The sequence below is a fragment of the Stegodyphus dumicola genome, chromosome 1, assembly GCF_044657685.1.
Source record: "Stegodyphus dumicola isolate Sdum_Otavi_A_Nest chromosome 1, ASM4465768v1".
In the NCBI taxonomy this organism is placed as follows: domain Eukaryota; kingdom Metazoa; phylum Arthropoda; class Arachnida; order Araneae; family Eresidae; genus Stegodyphus; species Stegodyphus dumicola.
The window spans coordinates 221,512,629-221,527,429 of record NC_140768.1 but is presented as its reverse complement, the minus strand read 5'-3'; the positions used below and the strand labels follow the sequence as shown (position 1 = coordinate 221,527,429).

The following is a 14,801-nucleotide window of genomic DNA, read 5'->3' as shown; positions in this document are numbered from 1 at the left end:
TACTATTAGTAAAAATTAGATGAAATGAAATAAGATAATGAAAAATTAATTACCGGATCATTTTATTGCATGATAATTATCACATACTGATTAAACAGTCGGTACTAAAACAAAGTTTACTTTGAAAATTACACATAAAAACTTCAAGTAGATTACTTATAGTTTCTTCAACTATCAAACAATATTTTTTATTCATTCACTCTTGCTTTTTATAATATTAATGGAAGCATCATAAGATTCCTTACAATCAGCTACACTGCATGCATGACATGAATAAATGGTATAAAGGGATTTTTTAAAACATTAGCATTAAAGGTGTTGCAAAGAAATTGAGATATAACAGCAAAAATCTTATTTTATATTGACAATTATATTCCTTTAATTAGATAAATTTGGTTTCAGAGATTTTGGATTTGTTATTCACGACATTGCATTTTTTAATAATGTCATATGTCTGAAAATTTTCAGCCACATGACTATGAAAATAATCTGTGTGTTAAATACTTTTTCAGCATCAAGATTTTGGATTTGCTGTTCACTACATCTAATTTTTTAACAATGTCACATGTCCAAAAATTTTCAAAAAGATGACTATAAAAATATTTTACGCATTAAATACATCCTCAGTGTTTTGTTTAACTTTACAATTATTTGCCTCATTCCATTCAAACAAATATATATACCAATTAACTTTAGTTTCAAGTTCTTGTACACAATAAAAACTTTAAAATCATATCTGCTTTCACTATATAATGACACAAATTATGCATAATGGTGACATTTATGAAGAAAACATTCACTTATTGCATACAAAATGATAGTTCAAAATTATAGCATAAGTTAGGTACTATTATGCACACTTATTGCCATGTCATTATACTCACAATATATGGCTTTGTAACATATGATTTTCTGCTGAAGGTGACTGATAATTTCTGTTCACTTTAAAAATGATAATTTTGATGATTTAATTTTAAAAATTGCAATATATTAATGCAGTAAATTAAATACTTTCAAACTTGTCCAATTTTTTTTTTTTTTTTTTTTTTTTTTTTTTTTTACTTTAAAAGAACTAGAAATAAGTCAGACTTTAAATTTTAAAGTTAAATTTTGCAATGCTTGTATTCAGAATTTTAAGACTGCATAAAAAATTTATTTGAGATTATTATTTTATCACTAACTTCTTTTTTTAATCATTTTATAATTTAGCAGTTTTCTTTAAGTATGCAGAGCTATGTAATTAAAATACATAAAATCACAAATTTAAAAAAATCACTTTAATACAGTACATATTAATAAATCTGTACATATCTATGTGCATATATTACATATTTCAAACATCTGATCTGCTCTCAGTTTCTTTCAGTATCCGTTTCACTCAATCCAAAAAAGAGCAAAATGCACTTAGGAAATTCTACATATACATATAATTACTAATGAAATATTGATTGGGGAAAGCTGATTTATTACATCATAAATTATTGTATCTCAATATAATAAATAAGCATCACTCTGATTTTTTAGATGCTACTTTATCATATATTGACTTCATTATACCAAGTGTCAAGCAACCTATAACTGTTCCTTGTGCCATTACTCTCAGCTGCATTAAATAATTAGAAGCTGATAATTTTCCACGATGTCTGAACTTGTAGATTCCATAGGTAGCAACAAAGAAGCAGCCTGTGAGTCCTAAAAATGAGCATTAATACACACACATATATATATACATCACACAAAATATTTACTTAGATGCATAAAAAAACTCTGGTAGAGCAGTAATTGCATTGAAATAATAAAATATTCATTTAAATTTACTTTTTTTAAAAAAATATCATTACTAAGAACTGATTACATATCAATACATTAATTAAATTTATATTTAAAAATTAAAATGACAATAGGCTTTTACTTTTATATAACAATCTTATAACACCAGTTTTAATTCTTATAACATTAATGATGATACTGACAAGACTTATAATTACGTATTATACAATCTCGTCTATTTAAAAAACTGAAACATCTATTGAAGGAAAGAAATATGTACAGTCAAAAGTCGTTAATCCGAACTCGTCGGGACTTCAGCGATTCCGGATTATCGATTTTTCCGGATTATAGATCATCGGTTTAAATTTGGTAAGATGGCATGCAGAAATTACAAAATTAAAAATATGAAACCATAATTTATGAAATAAAGAACAATTATGATCTAAAGGGTATCAAAATTTACAAAAAAAAAAAGCTTAATATTTGTTTACTTTATTAAACATTTCTTTCAACGCGTGCATGCGTAAAGCATACATTACGCATAGTCAAAATTAGAAAACTGCAACCAGAAAACTATTTGATGTGTACTCGTGATATTTATAATGATAAGGAATTTGATTTAAATCATATCAAAGACGGAATACATCGAGATGAAATACTACATTTAGTAAGGAATTATAAGCTGAATAAAATAAAAACATCTCCCTGAAGATAAGGATAGTGCTGACAGATCAACTTCCAGTTCATTGCGTGCCGCGATGTCCCCCCCCCCTCAGAGCAGCATGAAATTGATAAACAGATTTCGGAATGGTTAAGAAACAAAGGATATGCCTTTATCCATTTTTTGCAGCAATTCCACTTTTTGTTTAATGGACTTCGAAACATACTTTCACTTTGTAGATCCTTTATATATTAGTAAATATATATCCGAAATTCTATTTGACATAATCGAAAGTTCAAACTTACTTTTATAAAACTGCTCTGACAGTCTGCCAAAAATAATAAACCGGATCCAATTTGAAGATTAAGAAACAACGTAATCTGCAACATTAACTGAATTAGATAATTTTAGCTTAGCTTATACCGTCCGTTATACATTAAACAAACGCGCATGCGCACACGCATATTCGCAGCCGTAAAGGTCTTACGCGCACGCGTAAATGCGGCGCATGCGCAGAAAGTTTGTAGCTTTGAGGTCCGGATTATAGGTGTCCGAATTAACGACTTTTGACTGTACTGATAAAATGGCTGTTCACTGAAAGATCCTACGCCTGTCTCTTCCAAATTGCAAAGATTTTCTGCCATGAAATCAATATCTGGGTTAAATTTTACATGATTTTAAATATAAAGTGTCTTAGTAAACAGCAAATTATCAGCACCAGTGTAACAAAAGTTATATTACATGTTTTAAAGCTTACAAAATTGTTTGACAGAAAAGAAAACTTTAAAAACAAAATTGAAATGTGTAACAGATGTCATATATACGGTCAGCATCTGAGTAGATTATACTGCGAGACCAGAAGTAGCAAGTTAGGAACAGAGCCTCTAATAAATTCTTTTATCTAGACCTTATTTCAAAATTCTAAGAAATAGAATCTATTGATATTCACAATTATCACATTTCAGCCAAAATTACTTCATACCTTAATTGCAAAGTTGGACACATACTGAATATGCCCATGATAGTATAATCAAGGTCTCTGTAAGACATGTAGCGAATCTGAATTGCCTTCTAACGGTGTTTTTCAATCTGTTTTCTCCATGCACCTTTTTTTGCCACTGCTAGAAGATTGCCCTCCCCCTTTCCAAAACTTAAAGATTTAGTTTATTCTTTAACTGGTGTTTTTATAAATTGAAAGACAAAATGTATAAAAAATGCTGATAAGTTCCAAAACTTCAATAAAAGTAGTTTCTATATTTATAAACTAAATATTTAACAGCTAAATAAAAGGCTGACTGCACACTCCCTGAAACTATGAAAGTTGCTCTTACCCCAGTCAAGAACCCCTGCCTTACTAGAACAGCGATGCAAAATAAAACAAATAATGTCAGAAAGTGGCAAACATTTCAGAGAAGAGGGAAATGCCCCAATTACAAATAACACTACCTTGTTGATTTGTTCACTAAATGAAAAGCAGGCAAGTGCTCTACCATACTGATTTGACTCCTAAAAAATAAAATTACTTAGTGGTATTTATTTCTAAACTGTTCCAAATTATTCCAAAAATTCTTCACAAAATACACCTTTACATTTGAACTGTCAACAGAACAAAAACTGCTAGAATACAACTTCCACATCACTCGCAACAAGTTATGCAAATACCTAATAATTGCGTAAAACAATAATAAAAGTTTCACTGAGATAGCTGTAAAATTTTTACTGCCGTATTAGTTGTAAATATATAGTTGTCAGTAATAAAGTTCAAAATATCATATAATTGTCGATGTTGCTAATAGTATTTTATGCTACTCAGGACATTACAATATTTCAGACAACTTCTGGCAATAATGTTCTTTTTCTTCAATGAGAAGAATGCATATAATCAGGGATAGACAAATAGTGTTCTGCCGGCACTCTAAAGCCCGTATCACACGGCGTTTGTTTCACACGAACAACTGTTTTGGACAATTTTTCTGCCTGGTTTACTATTGAAAGATAGACGTGCGACTTTTTCCTTCCTTTCGTAAAAAGTTGCAAGTTGTTCGTTTTCAACTAATCGGCTATCAGTGTCGAATGCTGTTGGCTTGTTTGTAATGGAGAACCAGTTTGCCCTGTGTTAACCCCAAAGCGATCTGTGGTGGTTGGCTGTTGTGACAAAGCAGAAAAATTGTTCCAAACAGTTGTTCTTTCGAAACAAACCAATGTGTGATAGTAGCCTAAGAGTTTTCTGTGGCCAGACAGTCAAAAAAATCTGCCTTGAACCAAAATTTCTTTCCTGTGCATGACAAAAGATTCATCTCATATTTCCCACTAGGACAGCCATATCAATATGCCCACACAGTGTAGATGTGAAGCACAGTGCTTTTCTAGTTGATATGGTTAATTTTCTCTTTGCAACAATAAATATATATATTGCCAACTTTAGTGAAGTCATAAAACTAAATAAACACCACTACCCATATTCTCAAAGATGACCATCTGTACAAGAGATTAATTTTCTTAAACTGTGCCCAAGAGTCATAAAGAAGGTTAATTTTAACAGGTTTAGGAAAGTAAAAATGGCAACATAATAAAGGCCTTTGATATCACATAGTACTAAAACTAAATGCACTTTATTTTATTTTATTTCATTTTTATTATTAATATTACTTTCTTTTTTTGAGCGTGTAAGTGTGGTATTTTAGTTATACAGTCTAGTCTCAGTATTAAGATAATTCTATAATTCAACATATATGAAAAGGCATATAATATATGGAAGATACTGAAATGCAATGATTAGTAATTTTAAGGCTAAAATATTGTGAAAACAATTGCTGTTTGTTTTCATGTCCACCACTAGTATTCAGAGTCAACTGAATGATAGGTATGAATATTTTTCATTCTTTGACTGCTTTTTCCTGATCTCATGTAACTGTCAGAACATCTACAGCAGTACAGGGGAAAAAAAAAAAAAAAAAAAAAAACATCGAGTTAGCAGATTGATGTAACATTATCTTAAATAAACTTTTTTTATTTTTTTTTTTTTTTTTTTTTTATTTTATTTGTGTGTGTGTGTGTGTGTGTGGAAGAGAAAAGGAAGGTGGGAAGGTACTAATAAAGGGGCATTCAACATGTAGAGGTAGGCTGCCAAATGATGTAATCTAGTATGCATCTTAAGATTTGAATATGGGTTAAAACTGACAGTATCATCATGCATAAAGTCCTTAATTAAGAAAGTCCATCAATTTGAATGATGATTAGTGACAGTCTGATTGTTAAGTTTGAAAAATGAATATGCTGAAAATATGCCTAAAAAGATAGACTATTAATCTATTTGGAACATAGCAGAATCCCATTTTTTGAACAAGATAATGAATCCTACATTTCACCGAGATCTTTTTTAGAGTTTCTCAATCAAGATGATTTTCTTTCTTGGGCACTTCATTCACCAAATCTTTTAAATTACAGGATATAATCAGAGTATCTTCAAATGCTCGCTCCTTTAAGTTAGCAGCAGAGCCAGTGCAACTACTGTAATTATACTGGGTGGTAAAATTTTTAGAATTCAGTGAGGCTTGGGGGGGGGGTAAAATGTTTAATGCTTTCCTTCCTGCCCTCCACTATCTTTTGTTCCTTACTTAGATAACAATTAAAACTAACTGATATCAAAACTTCACAAAGTGTGGTTAAACATCCCTAAGACATTTCCTTTTAAAAAATTATCTTCCTAATAATCTTGTCTTATTTGTTAATGGCCATGCATTTTATTAATTACAGGATAATTTTGTGGCCCTGGATACTGATAGCTAAGGTAATTAATCAGGGTCTGCTCTTATACACATAAAGAACAACCACTGATTGTCAAGTTCTGCTCGTGTTTCACCTTACACTAATTAATATATCCTATCATTTTAAGTATCAAATAGATGATAACAATAAAAAATTTAAATATGATTTTAAGAATTCATTCTATAAAATTTAAATTGCTACACTGATTAAATTTTTCAGATACATGAAAATCAAACATTAAACAAAAATTTACCTGTTACAATATAACTAAAAAAGAATATTCATAATAATTTTCGGTACTCTTCTGTTACCAGGACCAGATTCAGAAGTGTATATATGTATGATGCACATGTATATGTTTGTATGTACACACACAGATACATATGTATATACATGCATACATGAACACATACATCAATACATATGTGCATACATACATTTCTGGACTTGGTCCCAATAACAGAATAGTACCTAATTTTCTATCTTACCTATAACCATTAAGGGATTATCTTTTGATTTCCGAGCTAACTTCTGAATGCTACTTTCTGCTGTATAATCAAACATAGGTTGTTCACTTGATCGCTCATCTTGAGAATGAGTCATCATTCTATAAAAAGAAAGTCCATATAAAAAAACACATATATATTTTAAGGATACACACTGGGCCAGCGAGCGGTAAGCATTTTTTCTTCCTAGTGCAATCTCTGTGGATCATATATTCCGCTACCTTGCACCAGCCTAAATTCAAAACAATTTGCTACCAGAAAGTCTGCTGCCTAGAGCCTCTTCTAAATTAAAAATTTTATCATCCTTTAATTTTGCTGATTGTTACTACTCTAAGTTTTAGAAACTTTGCTGCTCCTAAATTCTGACACCCAGTGCAGATCTGGAGCCAGCCCTGGATATACAACACAGCTACTTTCAGTGTCTCTTAAGAATTAGTCAGTACATGCCATCAAACTAAATTCAAGACAAATTCAAGACTAAATTCAAGTAAAAATTTATGATAAATATCTAAAATAATTTGCATATAAACATTAAAAGACTGATAACTCATTAACATCCGTGTCTTTCTGGAACTATTAAAAGAAAGAGGCAGCAATAAACAAAACTTGAGGTAAAAGAAAATAAATAAGAAAAGAACAAGATTAATCCAAACGATTTCCCAACAAAATGTTCAAAATCTAGCAACCCAAAGGAACATCGCATATGATCTAAAGATGATATGAATAATGCAATCTGACTGAAAGATAAAATAAAAACATTACTGTACTGCAAAAGGCTAATATATTGTTTGGAAAACATACATAATTCAATAAAATACAGTAGCTATGGCATCTACTATAATAAAGACCATCATACATTTGAAAGATCCTAAAAATACAGTGAATTTTCTGTAAAATTTTACAAAAGAGGGCCAGAAATTTCTCATGACCTAAGTGACAGAATTCAGAAAACATAGATATTAACCATATCTGGAAAATGCCAAACCATTCACAGATGATAATGAAGCAATAAATACTAATAAATGCTACAAAAAATTTTTTGACTAATTCATATCTCATACAATGCTTACCAAATTTATTTTTTGAACAATATTTATAGTGTGTATAGTATTACTTTCTCCCAAATATAAGATAAATAAAAAAAATTATAAAAAAGTAATTATTTTCATTTTCCTGTTCTAAAAAGCCTATATTCAGTATGTCTAAAAAGGCTAATCTTTGGAATCTTGAAACAGGTAGTTTGGCGACATTTTGGTAAGGCGATAAAGGTTACTAGCAAGGACTTTAGCAGTGTACATGGATAAAGTCAAGAGTGTGCGCTTTTAAAGGATTCGAAGATAACTATGGATTTAATATGAAAAACATTTTAATTGCAGATATTTCCAAAAATTTTAGAAGCAGTTATTCTTACAGAAATGATAGAACTTATTTTCAAAACATAAACTTAAAACAGAGTTGAGTTGTAGCTGGTCTTACTTAAACAACCTCCCCCCTTGCAATTTGTAGGATACCTATAAATTGCAACAAAAGTTATAAATCAAGTCTATTGGGAATTTTAACACGTTGGCCAGCTCTAGTAACAAAATCTTGGACTTTGGGTGAGGAATCATCATCTTCACTGGAATCTGAAGCATTAGCTGCAGGGCGTAGAGGCACTTTCATCCCTTCGATTCAAACTGATTCGTAAAAATGCTTTTTTGATGTCTGACATTACGCCAATTGCGTTTTTCCGAAACTGCATTATCAATTTGGTTAACTGTTCTAATAAATTTGGCCCTTTTTCTAAACAATTATTCAAGGAATTTCCTTTGGAATCTTTCGTCGATGCATCAAAAACCGGACGAATTTTTGTTGTTGTTGCACCAGTTTTTATCACAGGATGGTGTGGTAAATAATGTCCCTTTTTCTCGTCTTTATCTACAATTTCAATAATTCCATCCTGAACCCTTTCATTAAACACATCATCGTATTCTCTTAAATGTCCAGATCGTATGAGATTTTTGGTAGTTGACATTAACCGTTTAGTGGCTAATTCCTTATTCGTTTCTAATTCTGGACGTCTACTTTTCCAAGGCAAACATACTTCATATCTTTTGTCTTCGTTTCTTTTAATAGTTTTATGGAAAAAATCTACCGTTTCTTCATCGGTTACCTGCCTTGACTTTACTTCTGCAGGACATCTTATACATGCAGACGATAAACAGAGTTGAGTTGTAGCTGGTATTACTCAAACAACCTCCCACCTTGCAATTTATAGGAAAGTTATAAATCAAGTCTATTGGGAATTTTAACATGTCGACCAGCTCTAGTAACAAAATCCCACCAGGGGCGCCGATATTTTAAAGGATTCGAAGATAACTATGGATTTAATATGAAAAAACACTTTAATTGCAGATATTTCCAAAAATTTTAGAAGCAGTTATTCTTACAGAAACGATAGAACTTATTTTCAAAACATAAACTTAAAACAGAGTTGAGTTGTAGCTGGTCTTACTATTGTTACTGGTCTAAAATACCATTTTTGTGCAATTCTGGAATTTTTTTTTAAGTGAAAATAGGTCGACGTGTACATGGATAACGTGTATGTGCAATTCTTAAAAACGCGGCAAGCAGTGGGCGATTCTGCACTTTCTCCCAATTTCGCACCTAATCTTCGTCACGATTAAGCACTTTTTTCCATAAATGTTCTAGCATAAGCGTAATTCGGCTAGCAGATTGTTGGAAAAAAAAGTATTGAGTAAAAAAAAAATGCCTTTACTTTGTGAAAAAAAAATGGCATCCAAAAAAAAACTAGCACGTTCCTGTAGCAGGGTTGGTCGCCAAATTTTCACCAAAAAATCGCCAAGTTTCCATAATCCGAAGATTAACCTCTAAAAAATGTAACCAGTAATTAACCAGAAATAATTAACAATTATCTAATTATTAATTAGCTAGCATAATTATGTTACTTAAAAATTATAAGTATGCAAATCACATGCATCTATATTGAGCAGACTGAAGAGTACCCTTTGTATTATCATGAAGTTGTTGTTTCATTTATTGTCTAGTTGTTGTTTCATTTATGGTAACCTGAGTAGTTGAATGTTCCGTAAATATACTTTTGCCTAGAAATGGGTGCTCCTTTGACTTTTTAAGTGAAAATATATCAATGTGTATATGAACAAAGGGAGAGCGCAAGGCCAAGTTTGTGCAATTCTGTGTCTTTTTCTTTGGAGGGGGGTAAAAATAGGTCGACGTGTACATGGATAAAAGTCAATGGAGTGTGCAATGCCTAGTTTGTGCATTTTTGAGATGTTTACGTAAGTGAAAATTTGGCATGCTATCCATGTACTCTCAAAATTCGCCAATTTTCGGCAAGGAATACCCATAAATATACTTTTACTAAATATTTTATTATAAAAACATCAAAAAGTGCTTCGCCTATTCTAAAACTTAACACATTAGCTTTACTTTTAATTATTATAATAGAATGTTATTGATGTCTGACCAAGAATTATATTAATGGTGCATCTGCAATTGCATAAGAACGCAGAATAATTCCTAAAAAAATGCATAAGATAATAAAATACTAATTTTTTTAAATTTATTTCTTTACTTAAATTTCAAAAGACCATAAAAATGATTTTTCGTTCATCATATATAAGGTAAAGAATATTATTCCACGGCTGATCTCTGGAATATGGTAACTGGTAGTTTGGCGACATTTTGGAGGCGATAAAGGTTACTACCTAGGACTTTGGTAATAATGTGAGAAGCACTCAGTTCCGATTATGCATTATTTTGTGTGAGGAAAATGAGATATCATGAGATATGTCATGTGACATTAATGGACGAATTACAGTTTAATCGGAAAAGGGGGGAAATCTGGAAATTTCGTATTTAGCTATATTCTGTGTTGTGTGAAATGTGACATTAATGGACGAATTACAGTTCTTTAATCGGAAAAAAAGTTAATTTGGAAAAGCTTCATTGTGTGTTATGTGAAATAGTATTGATTAATTTTCGGATTGCATGGCACTATGTAAAGTGAATTCTAAATTTTTAATGCGTTTATCTGATAATAATAATGAGATTGTGTGAAAGGAAGGATATTACAAGTTTAAATGGTGGTGCAAGAAATATGGTGAAAATGGACATTTTGTGAAAAGGAGTGTAAGGAAGGGTACGTGGTTTGCTGAAAGTAGTTTGAGTATAGGTGAAATTTTATTAATTTCTTATTACTTGGTGAATAGACAGACTTCCAGTTGACTACTGGATTAAGAAATTAGCAGTAGTACTGCAGCGACGTAATGAAGATTCTGAAGAAGATTAGGTAAGTTAGTATTTTTAATCATTTGAGGATATTATTTTTATGCATTGTTCTAAATGTAAGGAGTAAATAAATTAAAATGGTATTATTTGAAAATTGTTATTAGCAATGATTTAGTTTAAAGTAATTAGGATTGTAATCTAATTTTTATTAATTTAATGTATGTGCTTATTTATATTTTAAGTAGTGTTTTCTAATTTAATTATATTTTAATTTAATGATCGTGATTTTGTGAGTTATATGTTTGTAGTATTTTGGAATATGTTGAGTAGTATATGTTGAGTATTTTCTTACGTTTTCATGAAATTTTTCTAATTTATGATAAAAAAGCATTGTACGTGGATATAGTGAAGAGTGTGCGCAATGCCATTTATGTGCAATTCTGGGATTTTTTTTAAGTAAAAATAAGTCGACATGTATATGGTTTATGTGTATATGTTATTGTGAAAAACGCGCAAGGAGTTTGCGATTGTGCACTTTTTCCCAATTTTGCAGTGAATATTTGTCATGATTAAGCAGTTTTGTTAAATAAAATTTTTAGTATAAGTGTAATTTGGCTAGTAGATTGTTGGAAAAAGTGTTCAGTAAATAAAAAGAAAAGAAACATGTCTTTGCGGCAGAAAAAAAAAAATGTAGCAGAGTTGGTCGCCAAAAAATCGCCAAGTTACCATAATCCAAAGATCAACCTATTCCACTTATTTTCTGTATATACCAAAATTATGAATTTATCACATGTACACTAATTATAATGTGCACACTGCAAATTTAACTGTTACTACCCAGAATCCTATCATGACAGCAAATTTTATCTCAGTGAATTATGGATAAGTGATCTGTAAAAAATTTCAAGTATCTTCTTTATGCTTTTATTTTCTCTCAAAATTCACTGCACTACAATTAACACACTATCCCTTTGCTTAAGAAAAATGTTAAATTTGCTACTACACACTATTTTTAACATTACAGAATTATGCAACTGGAATAGTTGTATGGCAACTTAATAAGTTGGCCAAAAAAAATTATGTTTTTTATTCTTTATGGTTGATAGACATGTTTTTGTTCATAAATGAAATAAAGAAAACCATTTTACAAGGTAAAAAAAAAGTTTAATAAAAAAAAAAAGAATGCATTTGGGAGAATATTGATCAGCAAACTATAAATCCATATGTATTCAAATGTATGTATTACACACATGCACAGGTTGGCTATTTTTGGATGCGCACAGCAATTCTACTAAATATCGAAACTGGGGCAGATAATAAGCAAGTACCAAGATTTGTAACAAAGTTGACATAAATAAAAATTTAAAGCTTTATTTACAGGAAGTTTTTAGCTGTCTTATTGTTTAAGTAAAGCAAAACATAAGAAAACATTAATAACGAATGTGTATTGAGTTTAATAATTTTTATTAATAACTACATACAAGGATTTCAAAAAGTATAAAATTACGTCAAGTATAAAATTAATAGCATGCCAATAAAGCAACCACTGCACAAATTTCTGGCAACATCCGAAATTCTCATGTCACAAATTTGGCTTACCAATTTTGGTAGCAAAGTGTAGGGACCAATTTAACAAACAAGTACCAGCAAAGCATTAAAATATGCATGATACTGGTCACAGCATAAGAGGTCATGCTGTTCAGAGTTCTTTATCCTCAGTTAATTAGATATTTCTGGACATAGCCTACCTCTATTTTAATGAAGATTTAATAACATACTCGATAAATGTTTTCAAATTAAAACCAATGTCATGCATATTATAATAAAGAAAATAATAAAATAAAAAGGACGACACTCACTTTAATAAGATGCAAATTTTCAAAATAGAAAAGAACTGAAATGTAAATATGCTGAAAAAAATAAACATTTTAATATGATTTGAAGCAAAAATAATAATAAATAAATAAATTAATAAACATACAGTAAATCAGTAAATGCAAATGAAAAGAATTACTGAACTTCACACAAAGAACTTGTTTAAAAAAACTCTAAATTTAAACGGGAGGCATTTAAAAATATCTTTTTTCGACGAAACCAATTCGTAAAATCCGTATTTAAGAACAGGAACGTTCGCTAAAAATTATTTTTTATGGTAAAATGAGTTGCAGTAATATTTTTTACAAACTAATTACAAATAAAAAATAAAAAAAAAACAGACCACAGGTTCAAAATAAAATTTTGTTATAAAACAATGATGCTTCGTTTTATTTTTAACTTTCTATTTTTTTACACCTACATACATATTTTTATGAATAAAACCTTTAATATCAACCATTTTACGTTAATTAATTTGATAGGAAAAGTACTAATTTTATACGAACAACTTACTAATTTCAAATACCCGGTAATTTCAAAGCTTACTATTACAAATGTTACATCATTCATTTAACAAACACAACCATGGCAGGAAGCAGATTTTTTGCAAATGATGAAATAAACGGCACAAATATTGCAGTTATACAAAGTCCATAATAAAAGGAAATCTTTTTTTTAATAAATCGTATTTAAAATTAAACTCACAAATCAGTGACCTTTCCAGGTCTTCCGCAATTTAAAAAGGATCGTTGCCATTCTAGTAGTAGTACATTGTTGCACAACAACATCACCTTCTAAACATCTAGAACATAAATTAACGTCATACGCACTGAGCCTGCGCACTTGAAAATAAGCAAAAGATATGCTGGCGCACTTGTGCCTCACATTGCCGATCTATGAAGAGCCGAATTTAGACTCGATAAGACCCTAAGCTATTTGAGATACAGGGCCTTTTATACTTCAGAAATACTATATTTATACTAAATTTTAATTTTGGCTCCCCAAAAGGTGGGCCGATGCTATTCGCACCAGAATGGATTTTACGTAAGCGAACTGTTGTAGTGAATCTTTTTTTTAAAAACGGGTTACTACTTTGGCGTAGTATATTATTTTTTAAGCGTTGGCGACTTTCAAAAGATTAGAAAGGAACATGGGTTCCTTTTCTTATATATATAAAAAGAAGGAACACATTTCCTTTTATTAAAGTATATATAAAAAAAGTGCAGATTTTTATGTTCACAATGTTTATCGTTTTCCTGAACGGTTGGAATAGTTTAAATGACAGATTTGGGGGGGGGGGACAAAATCTTGTTTACATTTTTCATACTTCTTAGAATACATTTAGCTTCAAAGATATGTTTTGCACAATCAAGGCTTTAATTCCTTCCTCTTTGAAAATTTTCATCTTTGAAAAGATAGTGAAAATTAGACAGAGGATATCTGTCTAGAAAATTTAGACATGAAACAAGCTAAAGGCAATTAAATCAACTATTAAATGAAGAATTAATCATATAATACTGGTTATTAACTATTTTGTATGCCCATTTATTTATTTTTTTTAATAGAAATACTTGGCATTTTCAGGACACCAAAAGTATTTCAAAGAAGTTTGAAATATTAGTACAAACACATTATAAATTAAATTTAAATAAATAATGGGATGTAATTTAAAAGACAGAAATAATTTAATGTAAGAGATTATGATTTAAAAATTTGCACACATAAATGATTTATCAGATTTTATAAGGTTTTATTTCATAAATAACTTTTATTTTGAAATATGGCATTGGAACCTATAAACATGTGTGGATACTGAAACAGTGATGAATATATCATAATATTATAATTTTCAGTAAGTTTTCTTATTGAATAATAAATTCTGACAGTCCTATGCTATAAGATAAGGGTCTAAGTTTTCATAAAAATTCCTCTGTTCAATAAAATAATAAGTAATTTCTGAAATTTCTTTT

The 14,801-nt window shown here is 30.0% G+C and overlaps 1 protein-coding gene across 2 annotated transcripts; it reads right to left on the bottom strand.

Moving 5' to 3' along the window:
• Positions 1 to 1,027: 1,027 nt before the first annotated feature.
• LOC118205842 (HIG1 domain family member 1C-like) lies at positions 1,028 to 13,641 on the bottom strand. 2 transcript variants are annotated; one of them, XM_035378127.2, is made up of 4 exons: positions 13,537 to 13,641; positions 12,816 to 12,866; positions 6,688 to 6,806; positions 1,028 to 1,692 (listed from the first exon to the last, which is right to left on the bottom strand). In XM_035378127.2, the coding sequence occupies exons 1-4, from the start codon at positions 13,617 to 13,619 to the stop codon at positions 1,508 to 1,510; spliced, it is 438 nt and encodes a 145-aa protein (XP_035234018.1). In that variant the 5' UTR covers positions 13,620 to 13,641; the 3' UTR covers positions 1,028 to 1,507. The 2 variants fall into 2 exon arrangements, with proteins under 2 accessions (XP_035234018.1, XP_035234019.2); XM_035378128.2 differs by lacking the exon at positions 12,816 to 12,866 and having other exon boundaries at positions 13,537 to 13,557.
• Between the last annotated feature and the right edge of the window lie 1,160 nt (positions 13,642 to 14,801).